This window comes from Grammomys surdaster, unplaced genomic scaffold (genome assembly GCF_004785775.1).
Source record: "Grammomys surdaster isolate TR1022 unplaced genomic scaffold, NIH_TR_1.0 126158, whole genome shotgun sequence".
Lineage (NCBI taxonomy): Eukaryota > Metazoa > Chordata > Mammalia > Rodentia > Muridae > Grammomys > Grammomys surdaster.
In genome coordinates, this window is record NW_021620966.1 from 1142139 (window position 1) to 1164400 (window position 22262).

General features: G+C 40.5%; 1 protein-coding gene and 1 pseudogene across 1 annotated transcript; both read right to left on the minus strand.

Moving 5' to 3' along the window:
* Positions 1 to 4258: 4258 nt before the first annotated feature.
* On the minus strand, positions 4259 to 12251 carry Rbm15 (RNA binding motif protein 15). The gene is made up of 2 exons (XM_028757407.1): positions 8520 to 12251; positions 4259 to 4622 (listed from the first exon to the last, which is right to left on the minus strand). Exons 1-2 carry the CDS (start codon positions 11383 to 11385, stop codon positions 4600 to 4602), a joined length of 2889 nt encoding a protein of 962 aa, XP_028613240.1. The 5' UTR covers positions 11386 to 12251; the 3' UTR covers positions 4259 to 4599.
* A 7583-nt stretch (positions 12252 to 19834) lies between these two features.
* Positions 19835 to 20594, minus strand: LOC114612439 (annotated as a pseudogene).
* Positions 20595 to 22262: the final 1668 nt, after the last annotated feature.

Here is a 22262-nt window from a genome sequence, read left to right on the forward strand (position 1 = left end):
ATCACAGGCATACGTCACAGCATGCAGCACTTAGGTAGCAACTTTAAGTGAGAGTATTTACAGTTTTGTTCTGTTTGCTTCAACAATTTTGAGCTTATCTTCTGGGAGCTCCACTTCTCAGCTCTGAAATATAACATTTTTGATCTCCTATCTATACTTCTTTTCAAGTACACCTTCTTTTCTCATTCCTCAGACATAAGACCCTTGGTTTATACCTCTGCACTCTGTGCTCTCAGGCCAGTGTTATTTAAATAATAGCCAACGACCACAGAACACAACAGAATTATCTGAGAAGCTTGTAAAGGAACAAACTCCCAGACCACGCTGGTGCTTAACAAATCTCAAAGTAGCTAGAATAGAGGAGCAAAAAGCCTACTTCTTAAATATTGCAAATGTTAATAGAATATCATTTGCAATTACATGTCCACACATTTTCTCAAGTTTACAGCTTTAATCCTATCTATGGCTTCCACAAAACACAAACAAAACAACCAGTGAGGCAATATTAACGACCATGAGAGCCATCTAGCCAGGACAAAGGCCTGGTTAGAATCCTGGGTCAACAGTATCAGATTAGAATGTAGAAAAGTTAAAGAAGGCAATGTGTATATAGCACATTGCAGAATGCTTGGCATTTAGTAGTTAGTAAATGGTTGCTATCAATGATCTATCTTCACTCCCATTTCCTCAAATTTGCTTGCCCTTTGGAATCTCCTATTTTGGTTGACTGAACCAATCACCATACTACTTTTCTAGGACTTAGTCTGTACAACTTTTCCATTCACCAAGTTGTTATACTATTTATTATTCATGCGTTTTTCTGACCTGTCCATCAAACTCCCTCCACCATTCCTTATCCTCTTCTAGTAAACTTTTGTTAAGCTTTTCTTATCCATCCCAACTTGAGAAACCTATTCATATAGTCATATCCATTATTATCTATGAAAGAAAAATTAAAAATAAACAACTGATCTGTTACATCTTTCCTAGTATCTTAAAGTGCTAAACTTTTCCCTGGTGGTCGATTATTTACCTCGTTATATCCAGTTCCTTAAGTAGTGTACAGCACTTAAGTAGTGTGTATCACTGTTACAGTGGTAGAAACTACTTGATACTTCTATTTCCTACTCTCAGAATCTTGGTTCCCAATATAAAGTCAATATTCAAACTGTTAAAAACTTATGGAAGATGAGTACTACAATTAACTGAGTTGAAGCATCATAAATACTGTAAGCCTTTAAGCTCAGAACTTTTTTTCCCCCAAGACTTGGCCATTCAATAAATCCAAGTTAGTGTGAAAATGCTACAAAGCCTGTGTCACATGCCTGTAAACTCTGCACACAGAGAGGCAGAGGCAGGAAGACCTTGAGTTTGAGACCAGTCTGGGTTTCATAAGCAAAATTGGTCTCAAAAAAGCCTAAGTAGCCAGGCGGTGGTGGTGCACGCCTTTAGTCCCAGCACTTGGGAGGCAGAGGCAGGTGGATTTCTGAGTTCGAGGCCAGCATGGTCTACAGAGTGAGTTCCAGGACAGCCAGGGCTATACAGAGAAACCCTGTCTTGAAAAACCAAAAAAAAGAAAAAAAAAAAAAAAGAGAAAAGAAAAGAAAAAGCCTAAGTAAACAAAAAACTTGTAACCATCTGATTTAAGCTATGGAAATAGCAATTTAAAAAATCTAGGTTGTTTTACTTAAGGTAATAATTCTTTTCAATTTTAACCATTGCTAAGCTTTTAAAAATGAACTCAATTCAGAGATCTCCTAGAAGAATATGTTAATCTAGATTATACTAAAGACACTGGGAAACCATACAAATAAATTCAAAGAGCAGCTTCCACATTTTAAAATCAGAACATTCCACCAGTTAATTATCCTTCAATGCAGTTGAGAATATTAAATTTCATGAATGGTAGTTTCAGAACACTTGTTACACTGTGTACCTTCTCATTTTGCATATGGTTTTATATAATACATTTTAAAAAGGTTGATTTTAAATAGTTTTCCCTCATCCTTGAGATGAAGCCTGAGACCTCAGAAAGTTAAGCAGTGCAACAGAATTCTCCAGTTAAAATATCTACCTACTAATTGGTAAACTACTTGACTAGCAATAAGGAAAATATAATGAAAACTGGCATTACCATCAGGTAAGAACTGTGTGGAGATGCAAGGAGAGCTCAATCAGCAAAGCCTTAAGTGAACTATCTCAGAAGCAAACTTGGCGTAAAAACACTTTAACACACCAAGAACCTAAGAGGTTCCTGATTTCTCATTTTGTCCCTCTCACTTATCAGTGATACATAAGCTTTGAGGCTAAACCATCCAAGGGGCCCAAACAAACCTATAGGGGAAAGCAGCCAGTACAGACTAGTTACTATAGTTACCAGATTCCCTAAATCTTATGGAAGTCATGAACAGTTCTACTCAAAATCTCTAAACCCATTTAAAACAAAGTGAGGACATTGCATGATATACAAAGAAAGTTGTACTTGCTTATATAATTAATGTGCAGGGAGGATGCTCAGGCTACTAGGATAACTGGGCAATAAAACTGGTAAGACAAAAGTCAAACTTTTCAACACTGCCCATTCATTTCCCTCAAGTTGCAGTTGCCTAAATTTTATTATCAATCTCTTTGAGGGACAAGAAAATAAATATAAGATCATTTTGGATAAAATATTTATCATTTCCAATAGTTAAAAAAAAAAACCTTAAATATTTTGATAGCCAAAGTCCTCTAGCACCATTAAATCACCACGAAAGGTGAACACCAAGGTTAACAACAAATATCAAAAACTTAAAAGACACTGAGCTCAAGTCTGTAATCAAATGCTAACAACTTTGGCTCCCACATTAAAATGTTTTTTTTTTTCAGGTAACAAAATATACTCTAAAATAAACCACAGAAGAATTATCAAGAACAAAGTTGCAGAATTTTGTGAATATCTAAGTGAGGGGAGGGAGCTTAACACCAGCAATGTCTAAAGACTTCCAAGAGAAACATAACTGAAGCATTAAATGCCCTCACCCTAGTAATTATATTTTGACCTCTAAAAAACACTCTTACCTGTTTACAAGTTTACACAGCTGTTTACCACTGGAACACCACCTTGTAGAGTATAATCGTGGCATCCTTGGTTGATAATCACCTGTTGCCTAGCAATCATCATCCCGCATGGAGACAAGACAGCACTAGGGCTCTTCCATCCGAGGTTAAAATTCAAAACAAGCCCAACAAGCCTGCATGTCAAGGTGGTCTTCGTCTGCAACTATTAAGTTTAAAACTGGCAAACAACCATGGTGTCTGAAGCCAAAGGTGCAGAATTGCTGGCTTCCTCTTGAACTCCAGCGTTGTCACTGTGCACCGAAGTATCCTGCTGCAAACAGGGGAGTTTTTCTCCTGTACTGGGAACGGGCTTCCAAAGCTCAAGAGCCCCTGTACAGGATAATGCAGGAACTAAAGGCAAACAAAATCCTCCTTAAGGATGCCTCCATTTTTTTTCCTCACAATCTGTACTACCAACCGAAGTGACTGGGCCTGAGTGTGCGTTCGAACCTATGAAACCGTCACGGTGCATGCGCATCCAAGGCATGTGGAACCACAGGTCAAATAAGGCACAGATACCAAGTAATGGTTCTAATTACAAATGCTAGCTCTCAGGAACTCTTCATCCATTCAGAACTAAACCCATCACTGCATAACTCTGGTAAGAAGCCCCTGGAGACGAAGGAGCTCCTCAAATGTGTCAGGAAAGGCTTTATTAACATCACCATTAACATTTAAAAAGCAACCGGAGCATTTCTCCTTCTTTTGGCAATTTGGTGCAAATGTTAAAAGTGCAAGATAATGCAATTTCAAACTTTTCTTCAAATTAAAAAATGAAACTAAAGCCAAACGTGATGGGTGAACAAAATAAATCAAAACTTAAATTTCAGGAACTCCGGCTCTTCAAACCAGCAAAGCCCCCGACTCGTGCACTGTAGTGAGGCTTAGAGTGCTTGCCCCGGCTTCTTGCATGCCAGCAAACAGCACCCTCATCGTGTTGAGGACTGAGAAGCAAAGGATCCCCTTCACTGCAAACAAAGGGGGGTCACTGTAACACTATGATCCTTCAGAATTGACACACCGTGATAGTCAAAATGAAATTGATGATCTCCCTGCTTCTTGCTCAAAACATACAAGATCTGAGCAGCAGCAAGTACCCCCTCCGCTGCAAACAAAGGGGTCAAGGTTTGCCGTCAATTCACTTCCAGGCAGAAAAACATTTTCCTCAAAAGAAACAATTTATTTAGAATAAAACAAAAGCAGCTCAACTGTGAGCCCATGTTTGAGTGACAGCTACTTTTAAGCTGTGTGAGCCATAAAAAGGGTTTTTCTTTACTTTTCCAGAAATCTTGTGTACACAGCACAAAGCAAAGAGGTCATTTTTCCACTTAAAACACCGGCATTGGCATCACAATAGCAGATACACAATGTTAAGCTGCCATTTTAGTAAAATGCACAAAATACTAAACAGATTAGCTTTCTTCCATCAGAGGCCCATGTAAACTCCACATAAGCCACTTCTCTTCAAAAAGGTCCATTAGAGCTTTGAATTCCGTATCTTCATCCGCTGTTCACCAGTTTTGCTTGCGGGAGGGGGAAAAAAAGGTTATTCAGTACAAACGTTTACAGTATTAAAAATATATATATTTCCCCTATGCCATTATAGATGAACATAGTATTAACAAGACCTTCCTGGATAGTCCACTTTAACTTCAAAAAGCACCAATAATATCCACTGGCACAAACCTTGAAATAAATTTACTATATGAATATACAAATAACATAGGGTTTGACTTTTTAAAAGACTGTTATCAAGGATTATGGAACTGAAAATATTGTTTATCCTAAAAAACAAAACAAAAACCTGACTAATGCATGGCCAAATGCTCAGGAAAAAGCAAATTTATAATTAACCAATATCTTCTAAATATAACTAAAAAAGTGGAACAGATTAATATGGAGTAATAAAGACTACTCCATTACTAGGTAGATGGGGTTAAAGCTACAAAGCCATTTACAGACCACCTTTACCTATGTTATCAAAGACAGTAGGTGTTACTTTCTGTTAAGAAGACACACATACAATTTGCTAAACAGTCAGAAAATACTTCAGGACTCATACTTTTCAATTCTGTTCAAGTTATGCACTTAAGACTCTTCATCAAGCTTAAAAGTTTACTGCAGTTACCTGAAACCATTTCCCACCATTAAGGATACCACTTTAACCAGAAAGGTAACAAGGCTAACTCTGGTTCTTGTTCTCATACCTTACTCCTATTTCAAAACCAGACTTTGTGACAAAGACAGGGGGAAAAAAAGTTCAGAAATTGTCTCCATTTTTTTTTTCTCACTTAAGTCATTAAGGCCCTCTTCAATAGAAGATCTCATAATTCTGTTACTACAGAAGTTTTGATAAATGGTTCTTATATGGATACAAACTGCAGTTCAAGCTGTGCCTGAAAAATGAGCAATTTTAGCTTTAGCTAAAAAAGCTAACTTAATTTTTAAAAAAAGATTAAAGAAAAAGTCAGTGAACATTTGCCCAAAACATAGTTTTTAAATAAACTATGACTGACTCTGAAAAACACCTTTTACTGCTATGTATCAAATGATCTAAGTGAGTCAGTCACAAATTTACCACCTTCAAAATATAACAAAAGCTCATAGAAGCCAGAAGATGTACATTTTAAGAGGTTAATTCTGAAAGGAAAACTACCCTCAGTTTGATGGTGTACACATACACATTAAAAATTTAGGTTTCTGTATGAAAAATTCTTTACAGGAAAAATCTCTATTACAACCAGCAAACACTAGTCCACAATTAAGTAGAACCATTTGCTAGAAGCTAAGTGATTGCTTAACTTTCCATAAACTTTGAAGCTGTGATCATAAGTTTTAATCTTATTTTTACCAGTATATTTAACACATAAATAGCATACTTAAAAATTTTTCTTTCTATTCATTTTAATTGAGTTTCTGAAAAAGATTAAAAAAAAAGTTACATTAAAGTACTAAACTAAAAAAAAAAGGGGGGGGGGGAGGTGGGGAGAAAGGCTGTTAAAATGAACATTCAGGGAGCCCAGAGGAACATGTTGGATCCCATGGGACTAGGTGCTGGGAACCAAACCTGGGTCCTCTGGGAGAGCAGCCAGCATGTGGTACTCAGACATACATGCAGGTAAAACACCCATATGCATAAAATAAAATTTTAACAATTTTAAAATATCCAATATGGGATTCTGGTATGGCTAATAAGATTAGAAATAAATTTAGACTTTGCTGTCAATCAAATTCTGAAGGTTTAAGTGGCTGATTGACAAATATTATGAACCTGCACAAGAGTAGGCAACACAAATAAGATGGCACTTTATCGGTAAGCACCAAACTAATTTACATAATACATTTAGGAATGGCATCAAGCCACTGTTTCAAAAATACTGAAGCACTAATTGATCAGATCTAATAAAATGTAGCAGTGTCAGCTAAGGGTTCAAATAAACATGGAGCAAACCATCACAACGTATTTGATTAATAGTAAAATTAGATGTCACAGACCACTCTCTAACAGCAATATCATTTGCCCAACTATCTTATCAAAAAAAGAATACTAAAAAGTAATGGCTAGTGAAATTATTTAAACTGGAAAAAAATCTACCTAGCTAACTAAAAACTGAACTTAAACTCCATGTACACAGACTATACTTGCATCAGTTTCTAACTAAATAGATGTCTATCTCACGACAAGTGTTGCATTTTTGGAGGCAAAAGACACCCAAAGTCTTAGTTGGAAGATTTCAGTATTTTTCCTACAGGCACACCTTTGTGCTCAGAAGCCTAGTTCATTCTTTCTCTCAAAAAACTCCAAATTAAAATAAAAATCATAAATACATAGTGAAAAACAAAGTATGATGTAGTGATGAGGTCTTCATACTGACATGCTTTATATAATCACAATGAAAAACTAAAATTATGCGACCTTTTTCTGGGCTATTACTGATGCTATTTCAAATCTATGAGCTCTGATAACAGAAAGAATACAGTTGGGCTCTGCAAGGCTTTGAGTAAGTCATGTTCACAGAATAGAAAAATGACCATGATCTAAAAACTCAAGTTCCTAATCATGACTAAATACTGTGCCTAGTTGAAGTCCTCAGTACTTAAATTGAGGAAGAAAATCGTATTTAATAATGGCCTTAGAAATCACAGGTGGTAGAAGGGCACATAAAACAAAACAAAAAAAAAATTATTATACAGTAACATAAGCCCTTATTAAAAACCAGATGTCAAATCCTCAGCTCTTTATTTTGTGGGGAGAGGGCTTGTTGTGGGGGTGGGGGGAACTGCGCAGGTAAGTTAATTACAGGTACATGGAAAAATCAAAATTAAAAAAAAAAAAAAAAAGGTTTTCTAACACTGACATTTCAAACCTCTCCAGCCAAGCAGCAATCAAAATATCAAACATTAAATTTCAAAGATATTCAAAACACTGTCACCAATGTACTGCCACTACTCTTGTTTAAACATTTGAAAAAAAAAAAAACTGAAGGAATTTCCTTCAAATATATTGAGGGCATTTTACAATAACCTTTTAAAAAATGTTGTAATTTAGACGTTTGATTAATGTTTACTAGGGGAAATAAAAGGATTACTTATAAGCCTTCAGACAACTCTTACTGAAACCAGAAATTTTTTAAGTGGATACAAAAAAACTTCATTTTTGGTTTTGAAGTATGCACAATAGAACTGTATTAGCTACACCTCTCAGTCAATAAGAACACTATCGTGCACCTAACTTACCAACAAATTCTCATTTTAAAAACATTTACTCATTTCTTGCATACCAGTTTTAAGATGTAAATGGTTTATAACACAAGCCTCAACTTTTACCAATTACTGCTACAAACATGGGATACAAAACTCATTAACTAATGATATAAATGTTAAAGCAAACTTTCTGGGAATAAACTGTGTATTTAAAGAAATACTCAAACACCTGATTAAAATAATTGGACTTTGCAACACCTGATCAAATTTTAGTCACACAATGTTTCTAGTAGAAATTATCTATGCACCAATCAAATCATTTTCAATACAGAGTAGATATAATCAGAAGGTTCTTTTCTCCAAATTATGATTTTTAAAAATTGTGGGTTTTATCATTTTGAGGATTTTTTAAAAAAAAAACTCAAGATTGAAAAAGAAACAAAATGAAAAAACCTGAAGAAAAAGAAAAATTATAAGGGTAAGAACTAATCAAAGCAAATATATCTTCTTGCTACCTTCAGGGCATCCCTTTCACTTAATAACTAAACTGCCCCAATATCTATTTTAAGGAGGTTTACAAAAATATATATATTAAAAAAAACAACTAAACTAATTGAAAGAAATTTTCATCTGATGCTGTATCCCATTACACATCACAAAACAAGGAACCATGTCAAAGTAGTAAATACAAGTTACACATGGACTTTAGGACGCACCACGAACAATGATCATGACCAGGTAATCTTCTTCTGATTTGGCCAGTGCCTTGGCAGGAGAATCCAGGAACTGCTGAGAGAACTCACAAGGTGGGAAGGCATGAAGAACCCCGGTGTTTTCCTTGTCTTTATTGCCTCCCACAGGGAGGCTGATCACCCCAGCTGCCTGCTTTTGCTTTAAATAGGACACAAGGTTCCTAAGTGGCCTCTGAGTAGAGGCGGCAGTGTCTGATGTGGCTGAGGAAGAGGAGGATCGGCTGTCAGAACTTCCAGGTACAGCCAGGAGAATGGCATAACCATTAGGCCCTGCCACTTTGATGCGACGAGTTACTTCATCCAACTTGGGCTGGTCCAAACGGAGCCGCTGAGTGATCTTGAGCTGGGCTACTTTGCCTCCAGTTGAACCCTCCACAAGTAGACTGCTAGCAACTTGGAGGTCACCCTGCAATAGATGCATGTTGGAAGGGAAGTTGCTGTTCTTCAGTAGAAGCATGCCCTGCCAAGCCAAACAGAGTTTGGGAGAGGATGCTGCCACAGGAGCTGTCCCTCCATCCTGTTTCTGGGAAGGTGGCTTCTGCTTTGATGAAGAAGTGCTGGCACTGGGTGCATTGCTATCAGATCGGTCTTCCTTTTTCAGAGGGTTTTTTCCCTCTGTGGGAGCAGCTGTCCGGTGCTTCCTATCCCGTTCAGCTGATGCAGAGTTTTTACGGTCTCGCTTGTCACTCTGGCTCTTCTCCAAACTGCTCCGTCTATCTCTGATTGGGGAAGGCCTTTCCAAGAGTAGAAGACGAGATGATCGATCATTGTCACTGTTATACCGATCTCTGTTACTGCTCAGTTCTGGACTTCGGTCAGGAGAAGGAGTGCAGTGACGCTGTTTTCGAGGCCGGTCACTCTCAGGTGATCTATCAAGATGCCGTCCTCCACTTTCCTCAGGCAGCCTTCGCTTCCTTGGCTGGTCCCTGCTGCTGGGCAAATCCCGATCACTTCTGTCCCTGTCCAATGACCAGCTATCCCTCCTTCGATCCAAGCTATCCAGTGGCTCATAAGCAGTGACCGCACTAGTTGCAGCACGAGCACTGCGTTCTCGAACAGGAGGTGGTGGTGGCACCCAATCAGAATCAGGATAAAGGTCCCTATCACGATCTCTGTATAGTAAGGGTGGTGTCCTGTCCCGAGCACTCCTTAAAGGGTCAGGTGCTCGATGTCCAAAAGTATCTGTCACTAGTTCATAATGAGTCAAGGGCAGAGGCTGAAGATATTGCTGCTGGTAACGATGTTCTGTGTCTGCAAAGTCTACCCTAAGGCGACGATCTGGGCCACCAAGTGGGAATCCACGCATATGGGTCCAGGCAGCATGAGCTGCATCCAAGCTTTCATACTGTATATATGCCCAACTGTCACCTTTTCGGTAGTCTATGGTTCGAATGGTGCCAAATCGATCAAACTCTCGTGCCAGGGCAGCAAGAGGCACCCAAGGTCCCAGACCACCCACCCAAAGTCGGGTAGTGGGTGTGGCTTTACCATAACCAATCTTGATTGGATTCCGAATTATAATTTTGCCAGACATTGCTAGTTTGGCCCTGTGAGACATGTCTAGATTCTCAAATTTGAGAAAGCCATAGGTACTGGTCTGGCCACGAGAAGGCCTTTTAATGTCCACTTCTGTGATGACTCCAAAACGATCAAAAGCCCTTCTGAGATCATTTTCTGTCACAGTGATATCTAAGTTACCCAAGAAAAGTGTCCGGTTGGCACGCTGATCATCCTCAGGTGATATCTCATCCACTTCTCGGAAAGGAGCAGCACCTGCTCCAGCTCCCACCCTCGGCTCAAGACTATACGCCGGACGCACTCTGTCATAGAACGGATAGTCTCGTTCTCTTTCTAGCTCTCGGGGCAATGGTGGCGGGGGTGGAGGAGGCAGGCGGCCAAGAGCCAACTGCTGCAACCGGTAGTCTCTGTATCCCAAAGCAGCACCACCAGGAGAAAGCGATCTCTGACCTCCACCTCCTCCAGGGGCGTGCCTGTGGCTACCTACAGAGGTTCCGACCACGCTGGACGACGGAGCGTAAGTATCTTTGTCTAACGGGGAGCGGCTGCGGCGCCGGCTCACATATACGGCTTCTATCTTCAGAGGCCGGTCATAGAGCACCAGGCGGCCTCTGGCATGCTTGGCCGCCCTCGCGTCCTCTGGCCTCCGGAAGTTCACAAAGGCTACCCGCTCATCCCCGCTGCCAGAACCTGAGAGATGACTGATTTTGACACTTACATCACCGAAGCGTTTGAACTCGTGAAACAGTCCGTCCTCCACCGCTTCGTCACTCAGCTGGGACCCCAATTCGCTTATCTTCAGGGTCTTGTACTCCACGCTGTCCCCGCCGCCAGGCGCTGAGGAGGCGGCCCCTGAGGAACGTGACTCCCCGCCTCCACCCCGGGAGCTGCTGCGCGACTCGCCCCCGCCTGAGGAATTTTTGGTGCTTGGGGAGCTATAACTATGCAAGCGGCTACTGGAGCTGCCCCCACCAGTATCATACTCGCGGCTGCCGCCTCGGCTGCTGGACTTGTCCAGATGAAGGCTCCGCCGCGACCCGCCGCTGTCCGTCTTCCCGCTGCTGCTCCCATTGCTGCCGCCAGAGCCCCCTAACTTCTTGCTCCGTTCCCCACGAGAACTGGAGTCCTCACCACCACGGGAGCGCTTGGGCTTGACTGGCGAGCGCTCCTTTCCTTTCATTGTTGAGGGTCGCCGGAGGTCGTCTCTGCGGAGCTGACTAACCCGCCACCCCGCGCTCGTTTCACACAGCGGACTCGCACGCCGCCATCTTGGACTCCGCCGCGGCAAAGGCTCCCGCCCCGCAGACCTCATTGGTCAATTAATTCACTCTTCAGCCTTCTCATTGGAAAAACTATTTGTCCGTCTTTACATCTCCCCGCGCTCGGGGAAGGCGCCCGCCCCGACGCTGTTATTGGGTTCCCAACGCCTTAATCCCAGTACCTCATTGGTTATATTCGTTGTCTATCTTAACGGTTCCTCGCGCCAGGCTGTAGCTCCGCCCCTCGCACTTCATGGTCACCTGACCCAAAGCCTAGAAGCGTTGATTGGACAAAAAGTCTGCCCTGTAACGGTACTTCTAGCACGGCGAAAGCAGCGAGCCCACCTTCTCTTCCCTTTCATTGGTTTGTGGCCACGTCCTTTAAATCACTACTTGAGAAGTCTGGCCATCAGTTCAGGCGTTTTTTCCTGAGAACTTGGTTCTCTTCGATCTCGCGAGAGACAAAGAGCTCGCTCACTCACTCGCTCGCTCTCTTTCGACCCCAGGCTTCCAACTTCTCCGGCGGCTGAAGAAAGTTTAAATCTGATTGGATGTTGACGAGGAAAATGATTGGATAAAAGCGCTGTCCATCACTCACTTAAAGGAGTAGGCCCATAAACTGAGGCGTCTGAAGGTGAAAGACTAGACCACGCGCTTGCTGTGCGACGTCACTTTGCTGTCGCGAGACGGTGACAGTGAGTCAGGCCCGCCTCCCCGCGCTTTCGGCGTTCTCTTAAACATTTGTTAGGTCCTACGGCGTACTTGCCTGTGCTTCGGTCCTTCGAGTCTGGAACTTGCGGGCTCCGCACTGTCCTGTCTGGGCGGGACAATGGGCTCGGTGGTCCTTCCGGCCGCTGGCCCTCGGTCCGTTTAGGCAGCTGTCCCGAGAAGTCCAGCCGACACCATCTTAGTTAGCTGCCTGAAAAAGCCCCACCCCCGTGCGCGAGAAAGCGCCTGCCCCGGTCTGTGCGGCTGGCTGGGGCGGCGAGTTCAGGGTTCACTGAGCCTCGGGTCACGCTGACGCCCTGGGCGGTACCGAGTCACTGCCCGCCCGCGGACATAGGAAACAGCGCCGCGGAGCCCTGGCCGGTCTCAGTGGCCGCCTTAGGGCCCGCAGTGACTTGTGCTCCAGGCCTACTGACTGGTCCGACCACTCGCAGACCTTTTTTGCTTCCTGTTTTATGCTGTGAATCCGTGTAAGGCTTGCATTTATAAAAGATTTGTGCAACATAGCTGTGCTTAGCTTTAATATGTAAGGCTTCTCACCGTGTGCACACTACATTTATCTTGTTTCTTGGACCTCAGCACTCCGATTAATCCATGTTAGGATCCAGTAACATGGCCACCTTGCCCCCTCCTATATCCACCTCCCTTGACTCCTTTAACCGGGATTCACATCTAAGCGCCTCCCTGACCACCACCCCTCCCCCCACCTCGGCGACCCCACGCATTCTGTATCAGTCTCGTAAACTTGTGTAATACTGGTGATCATGGGATTAGATGGGTAGTCTACCACTGGTGTTTACCTCCTGGTGAAGAGAAATAGGCTTTTTGCAGTCTCCCCAAAAATGCATCTAGGAGAGATTAGAAAGATTTTGGTTTTCATATCTTCTAAGACTAACTAAGCAGAGAATGTGTTTTAAACAGCACATTTTACAAGGTGATAAGAATACCCCCACAACGTGAATTCTAAATTTATAAGCTGCTTGAAGATTAGATACAGCAACCTGATTAACCCTATTTCAACTGTTTTGTTGATATATAACCCTGAAATTGGTAAACATTTGGGCCAAAATCTCTTGGTCACATCAAAAAGATTGGAAAGAAGCCCAATATGTAAGTTATAAACCCCAAAACACTATAAAGCATAGACATACTTGTATATATATATATTTTATTTATTTATTTATTTATTTATTTTGGTTTTTCGAGACAGGGTTTCTCTGTGTAGCCCTGGCTGTCCTGGAACTCACTCTGTAGACCAGGCTGGCCTCGATCTCAGAAATCCACCTGCCTCTGCCTCCCAAGTGCTGGGATTAAAGGCATGCACCACCACCACCCAGCGACATACTTGTATATTAAAAGTAGCTGTTACGTGGCTTTTGGAGCACCTGCATCCCAGCCGCTCTTGAGGATAAGGATCACAAATTCTTCATTAGCCTGAGTAACTTGGTAACTTGGTGAGATTCTGTCTTAAAACCACCCCTACACCAAAGAAATCTGGAGACACAGTTCAGGACCCTTGGACATCTAAGTGAAGCTCTAGGTTCAGTTCCTAGTACTGGAAAAAAATTATTTTTAAAGATTTAGCAGGGCATGATGGTGTACCCCTTTATTCCTACCACTTGAAAGTCAGAAGCAGGCAGCTCTTTGTGAATTCAAGACCAGAGTTATCTATATAGTGAACACTAGGCCAGCCAGGACTATGTAATAAGACTTTGTCTTAAAAATATTTATGTGAATGTCTGCATGTATATTAATGTTCTAATATCCAGAGAAGCTAGAGAGGGTAATAGAGCCCCTGAAGCTGGAGTTACAGGATTGTGAGTCACCAACCTGGGCCCCTGGGGAAACAAACTATAGTCCTCTGTAAGAGCAGCAAGTATTCTTAACATGTGAGCCATTATCTTTCCAGGCCTGCAAAAATAATGTTTAAAAGACTGTTGACATAAAATGCCATCAGTCAGAGAAAAATGTGTGTAATAAACTACCAATTGTGGTTTTAAAAATTATGGATTGCATATATATGTTTACATTTTTATTGAAATTGTTATAGAGATTGCCCTTAGGGTCAGGGCTGTGGTTCTGGAATTAGCAAGAGACTTTTTGGTATTGTAAATGAAATTTTTCCTTGTGGGATTTTAGTTTAAAAATATACAGTAGTAGAATATTTTCTGAAGACCACCCCATGTTCTGAACACAGAGTCTCAACAATTGTAAAATCATGTCAGTCTTTTTTCTTTAAGTCTATAATCCTATCCCCATTCTCCCCTGCTCCATTACTCTGTTCCAGGCATGTCTGATACATTTTTTGCCTCAAATGTGGAATCCACCATTCCTACAAGAATAGCTCTCTTTAGTGAAAGTGATACTGAAAAATAAAAATTTGGATATTGGGAGATAAAATAGTTGTACACATGATCTCTAAAAAAGCATAAAGAACTTTTCATAGGTGTGTTCATCTGTTTTAAGATTATATAAATACTACAAAAAAAAGGAATTGAAGTTAAACCTTAACTTGATTATTCAGTGTAATAGTCAATCCAGAAAAACTTTGAGTGACTGTTTTCAGCCTAAATTGACTAATGCAAATGACTCACCGATGCAAAGGCAAGATAAGAACCAGTCAGTATAGTTTCCCAGAGCTAATGGCAGGAACTTGAGGGAACCAGACTGAGAACTAGAAACTAGAACAGAGAAAAAGAACTGAAGGAGATGAAAAAAGGACAAACAGCTTAGTGGCTTGTCCTTTGAGAGCATCAGGGAGCTTCATAGAAGCTGCTTTTCTCACATCAGACAGTGTGAGGAAGGCTTCCAAGGGAACTGATATCCTTCTTATAGCCAAGAGGACTGGTAAGTTTAATGCTAACAGTAAAGGCCATCACCTTTTGACAATAAGGGTCAAAATATAGCCTATTACATATGTTTGCCCATGACAACAGAATGATGACCTAAGCATTAAAAGTATAATCTTTTTATTCTGCTTGTATTTGACTTTAAACAAATGTTCATTGAAGTAGAAAGCAAGCATTTAGAAGACTTGATGTGATTAAGTGATTTATTCTGCTTTCATTTCCTTTGTGTTCTTTGAAGCACTAAGCTGTATAAGTGAGGTTTTAGCAACTTGTATTTACACGGGTACCTTGAAGAGGGCAAGAAAGGATACAAATGACTCATGGCTTAAAGGGCAAAGACTTGAAACTCTTCTTTGGGTGTTGTCAGTAAAGTTGTTGAGATGCAATCCAAGCTTTCCTCTTGTCTCCAGGTGACCAGTGGCCAGATCCAGGAGGGCAACTGCCCTCAGTGAGGAGAATCATAGTGTTTATGACTAGAGTTAAGATAGCTACAAATTCCCCTAGCACCATAGCAGTACCTTGGTCAATCTGTTCTTTTAGTGCTCTGCCAAAATTCAAGAAATAGTGTTGAGAAGCTTTCGTAGCCCATTTTGCCCATTGGAATTACACTACTCAAAGCCAAGGAAAAGTTACTGATAGCTTTCTCTATAAAGTGTTTTTTCCATCTCCTTTAAAATTAGTCCTAAATATGAAAGGAAAAAACAAAAGTTTATGCACAACATTAAAAATATCAGTATAATTTCAATGTTCTTTCCATATGTATTCTTCCTGGGTTTTATTTGTAGACATACACACAATTTTGGTTGCAATATGAATTTATTGTAGACATTGAGAGCTGTTTAATTTCCTGGTATATGCAACAAGGCCTAAAGCTGAAGACTGAATATTTTTTCCCTTCCATAATAGTAGATTAAAATTCTCTGTCTCATCTCCCAAAGTAAAATGAGTGGTCTCTTGACACCAAGGTTTGTTTTCTCTGATACCAAGGAAGAGTACATATTTTATCTATGAGCAATCAGTCATGTTGAAATCTAATTTGCATTATAAACCACTTGCTTGTGGTTTGTGGAAAGTTTTAAAGACAGATTTTTATATGGCAGGCTGGGGCAGAAGGATGGTTAAAAATTTGAGGCTAGCTTAGGTTGTATAATGAGTTCTAACTCAAGCTGGGCTACAGAGAAAGATTTTGTCTCAAAATATATATGTAACTGATAGCATAAAGCTTACACATTTATGATATAAAAGTCAGTGAGTCTTAGTATACTTACAAAGCTTTGCATATATATCCTCTTACTGTTGTTGTAAAAAAAAAACACTATGCTGTAACTTCTTCATGACTAAACCCTATTATAATTATATCCTTTACTTATATACCTTATATGGCAGTGATAAAGACCATAAACCAGCCAGTTTGGATTAATGTCAGCTATGCTGTGGGCCTTGGAAGGGAGTTACTATCAGTACCTCTGGACTTTGGTATTTAATTATCTATCAAATAAAGATTATCAAAGAATTTAAATGGAATCTTCTCATTGAGATTAAATGGGTTAGAACATATAAAGAGCTTAGAAACAGTATTTGCCACACAGTGAGTGCTATGTAAATGTGTGGTGTGACACTTACTGAGGATACATGAACAAATGTCTACTTTCCTTGGATAGAGAACCAATTACAAAGCAAAGTATAGATACCAGCCAAGTCCAGTTTGGTGAATCAATGAGTTTTACTGGCATTCCTTACAGAAATATGGGTGAAGAGTTAACTATAGAAACAGAAATGACTCAAAGATAACTGTGTCAGCAAAAGCCCAGTACACAACAGGTTGGGGAGTTTTCTTTCCAGGTAGCTAGGTTGGCTTGAGCTTCTTCTAGGCAGCTCAGCTGGTATCTTCTTCCAGACATCTTGTTTTGTTTTCTATTATGAGCAGTGAAACTATGACGATAATCTTATTCTCTAGAGTAGACTGAGGAGATGAAGGGTGGGGAATACATGGTGGAATTACTGGGTTAAAGAGTATGTTGAATAAGCTGTGATGGCACATGATTGTTATCCCAGCACTCACTAAGGAGAATTAGGCAGACCTATATGAGTTCAAGTCCAGCCTGGTCTACAATAGTAAGTTACAGGCTAGTCTGGGCTACATAATAAAGCCCTGGGGTCTGAGACAACAGGCTTTTTTAATCTCCTAGGTGACAAAGATATAGGCCGAATTAGACCAGATTAAAAGTAGACAAAGGCAGATATTTATTAGGAAACAGCTCTCCAATCTCTGTGAGAGGTGAAGGTCAGTGAAGTCACAAGCCTAGGCTAAAGGGAGGAGGTCTTATAGCCCTAGGCGAGGACTGTATCCATACATGGTCAAAAACTGAGCCCCTGGGTAGGTGGGCTGCAGGAAATGCTCAGATGAGGAGTCATCACTAAAGTTTAACTTTTAGCCTAAAGTTTTCTGTGTGGGGGGGCAGGGGAGGTTGGGAGAAAGGATGGCAGATGTGGTTTAAGGAGGAGAGGAAGAGTCAGATAGACAATATTGAATGTTAAGTTTAACAATACAATGTCAAATTGAGTTTTTAAAATTTATTTTATTTTTATGTTCATTGGTGATTTGACTGTGTGTATGTCTGTGTAAGGGTGTCAGATCCCCTGGAACAGGAGTTGCAGACAGTTGTGAACTACCATTTGGGTGCTAGGAATTGAACCCAGGCCCTATGGAAGAGCAGCCTGTGCTCTTAACTCCTGAGCCATCTCTCCAGCCCTATCAAATTGATTTTTTTAAAGATTTATTTATTTAATTTATATAAGTACACTTTAGCTGTCTTCACACACATCAGAAGAGGGCATCAGATCCCATTACAGATGGTTGTGAGCCACCATGTGGTTGCTGGGAATTGAACTCAGGACCTCTGGAAGAGCAGCCAGTGCTCTTAACCACTGAGCCATCTCTCCAGCCCCAAATTGATTTTTAAAATGATCTCAATCTTATTGATCCATACAACTGGCATTATAACTTTAAAATATTATTTAATTTTATTTTATGTGTATGGCTATTTTAGCTGCATGTATGCCCATGCAACACATGCATGCAGTGTCCATGGAAGCCAGAAAAGGACATTAGATACTCTAGAACTGGAGTCTGTGTCACTTGTGAACTGTTATGTGGGTGTAGGAACTAAACCCGGGTCTTCTGGAAGAGCAGCCAGTACTTTGAATGACTGAGCCATCCCTCCAGCCTCTATATCATTTTTTAACCAAACAAATGAGTATAAAATTAGTTCTCTCTGTGGTTTTGGTGTTTTATTTCTCTGACTACTACTAGATATTCAGTCTTAACTCTGTTAAGTTTACATCTGTATATATTTCTTCATCTTCATATATTTCATATCTTTTGCTCATCTGTTAAGTTGTATCTTACACGTATTGAAGTTTTCATATATTCTTGATTCTAATTCTTTGCAGGGTTCATATGTAGCAAATATTTTTTTTTTTTTTTTTTTTTTTACCAATATAAGAAACTATTTGGAATAAGACTTCCATTTTGAGTAGCGGTTCAGTAAAGTTTAAGTTCCCAAGACCTCTCTGGGAACTGACATCCTACTTGGCAGAAAGAGACATGTACATGGGAAACTGACAACCTGGATGGCAAGTTAAGACAGGAATGTTAGACAAGTCCCATCCTGGTAGACACATCAGAATATGAGTATTAAACAAGGCAATTCTCCTGCCACAGTTGAATACCCCAACCAATGGAAACAGGTACGTATACAACGAAGACATGTTCCTAAGGAAACCCCCTATTCCTAAATCCTGATTGGTAAAATAACTTGGCTGTGGTTATTGGGCTTAAAAACCCTGTAGGATCTTAACTTGGGGTCACAGTTCAGTTCCCGAATCTGGACTGTGGCCCTGAGGCATATGCTCAATAAACTATCCTTGTCTGAGATCTGTGTTTGCGTGGTTTATGAGGTGATTCCTAGACCCCAAGAGTTCCTAACCACTGGGCCATCTCTCCAGCTTCACTAGCCATGTTATTACTCAGGACTTCACACTTTTGCCTCTGCTTGAACTGCCTTCTCCATACCCACCATTTACTAGTCTGCAGAGTCTTCCTTCATTCCCCTTTCCCTTATCTGGTCTCTTGCCGCTCACCCTCCATGGGTCCTATCTGTTATGAGGGCACCTATGGGTCCCTCTCCACTTTCGTCCTGATGATCCATGAGTGCCTGTGCTTATTACTAATATCTTCTATTAACTAGGCCCTATGCCACACACCTACTAATCCCAGCTACCTGGAGCATGAGGTAGGACTAAAAATTCAAGGCTCACCTGGGCTTTATATACTGAGGCACAATTTCAAAACAACTAAACAAAGAAACACACATATAACATAAATATTAGCTCAAGTTGAAATATACCCCAAGTCTCCTTAGGAGTCAGAAAAAATGAAATATATAGGCCAAAGTTTCTGCAGTAAAAATCTTTACAGCATTTAAAACATTTCCCCTTGGGAGTTGGTGAAATCAGAGGGGAAAAAATTAAATTTACTAGCAGCATTGGTGGCGAACACCTTTAATCCCACCACTTCAGAGGCAGAGGCAGGTAGATCTCTGTGATTTGGAGACCAGCCTGGTCTACAGAGCAAGTTCCAGGACAGCCAAGGCCATACAGAAAAATCCTGTCTCCAAAAATACAGCAAAACAGCCCAAATTTAACTTACTTTGAATATGAACCATTTAAACTCTGTGCCAGCAGGATGTTCAGCGGATGCAGGTGCTAGCTGTGCAAACCTGGCCATCTGAGTGTGATACCTGGAAACCCTGTAAGAGTGAAGGGAGCGTAGACTCCGCAAAGCTGTCCTCTGGCTCACACAGTATTCGGGGGCATGTCTGTGCCCACACAGGCATCGTGGACACACATAATACCTTTTGAAAAATTAAGCTATCAAAACTAAGTTTAATCTTTTATGTCATTATCAAAAGGTTTTCTCCTTTTAAAATAAAGGTGCTAAGTCCAAGATTTCTTTGAGTGAAGTAAAACAAAGGAAACGATACACATGATCTAAGACAGTGAGCTTACAGAATGATGCAGTACACTTAGGCACATGGAGTAATCAGGAAGTTCTGTTCAGAGAATCTGAAAAAGGATGCAGACCCTTGTGGAACACTAAGCTCTTTACTTCGCTTACTATGTCTGATGTCACAAGAGAAACTGGACAGTAATGAAAGCCATTGAGCAAACCTATAGAGAGAAATCTCTCTGGCTCCTTCTTCCCTAGGTTCAGGAGACCTTGAGCTCTTCCGGAGTTTCGCTGAGGGGAGTGGCTTCTGAAACGAGGGGGCTCTCTAGGTAGGCGGTTCCTGCACAGGGCTTTCCAGTGACCGGGTCGATAACTCGGCCGACTTTGAAGATGATCTCAGCCAGTTCGTGTTTCACATGCTTTGATCGTGGGACGGGCAAAGCTCTGAGGAGCACGATGTCCCCGACGCTGCACTGCTGAAGGGCATCGTGAGCGAAGTAGGTTTTCCGCTTATTAAAGTACTTCAGTAAGTAGGGATCCAACACGAGTCTGGTTGCTCTTACTTTAGCAGTTTTTACCATTGCTGTACCAATCACCTTCCCCACAACCCATTTTGCATGGACGGATGATCGGACTATTGACATTATGTGTCTGTGAGCACCTCTGGAGACTACCTCTCGGACCAAGGCCGACGGAGCATGGACCGCAAATATGTTTTTATACTTATATGTTATCTTTTCATTTAGTTTAAGCTTGCATTTATTATTTATTTATTTATTTATTTATTTATGGTTTGGTTTTGGTTTTGTTTTTGGTTTTTGAGACAGGGTTTATTTATGTAGCTCTGGCTGTCCTCGCATTCACTCTTTAAACCAGGCTGGCCTCAAACTCAGCGATTCCCCTGCCTCTACTTCTTGAATGTTAGGATTAAATATGTGTGCCACCCCCCCAGGCTATTACATTTATATTTAATAAATTAATCCATGATTGAGTGTATTAACCTTTTATAATTACCACAATTTATGTCTTATTTTAAAAATCTTTATCACTTCCCCAGTACTGTCACTGGTATTTGCTTAAGTTCTGTTCTTTCTTATAAATTTTATAATCAATTCATAAAATCTTATGAACAGCTGTCTGTAATTGCGTTTTCATTAACTCTGAATTAATTTAGAAAAATATGATACATTTTGAAAAGTTTTCTTCATTTCAGAACATAGGTCTGTCTTTTCATTAGATTTATTTCATTTTCATCAAATTTTTTACTTTAAGGATATTCTTAAGTGTCTTTTTCGTCATTGTTAGTATTAAAGTTCATTGGCATTCTGGAGAAGGAATACAAAACTGTGAAAAGCTTAGGCTTCAGCTAAGAGATCCTTGCATATCAGACAACTAATCATTAAGATGTTCTATGTGCTATTGCAATGAAAATATAGGGAGAAAATTGTATGACATGATCTCTACCCAGAATTTGCTCCTGTAGGCCAAACTCAGGTATACTTAAAATTACTGAGAGTTTAATTCTTTGTTGCTGTTTGTCTTAAGACAATCTGTTGCTTTTTAGTCTAGGCAGGTCAGTGACTTATGATCAATCACCTTACCACCGTCTCCCTAGTCCTGAGAATATAGGAATGCAGTATATAATAATATACCTGGTTCCAAATTATACAAATTTAAGCCAGTTCTAAAATATTAGAACTGATACAAAGTTAAATAAGCTCCATGTAAATGATTAGAGAAAGAAAACTTCAGCACAAATCTGGTAGCCAGAAGACTTACATATATTTATTCTAACAGTTCAGTCTATGCAGAATGCATCAAATAGAATTCTGAGTAAGTAATTTTTTTTAAGGTGCTAGCCCTAAATTTTTCACTGTGTAACTCTGGCATTAAAACTTTTGTGAGGGTATGTATACAATAAGAATGTGGGCAGTTATTAGAGGTGAATAGTAAGATGTGTTGGCAGACCTCAGAGGTTCAGGAGGAGGATGAGCAAATAGTACCCAGAGGCCTAATCATCCCTGTAGTTGTGGATAGAGTTGACTCTTATTTCAAATCTCTTTAGATATAGAGAAGGAATTCTTCCATATAGTTGAAGTCAGTGGTACCTCTGTGATTTCTCCCAGCATTGAAATTCCCAGATCCAGGAAACAAATTCGTAGTCATATGAGTAAAGGCTGTGCCCCAGAGAACATGGTTAAAGATGGGTATTAGATTAGAAAGTTCTTGAGCTCTCTTTGGATCAAAATGGCAGATACTCTAGAGCCTGGAGCAAGTGTTTCTGCACAGTACTTTGTTTGGATGAACTGAGAGGGGAACAGATCACTTCCTTCCCATCCAATCT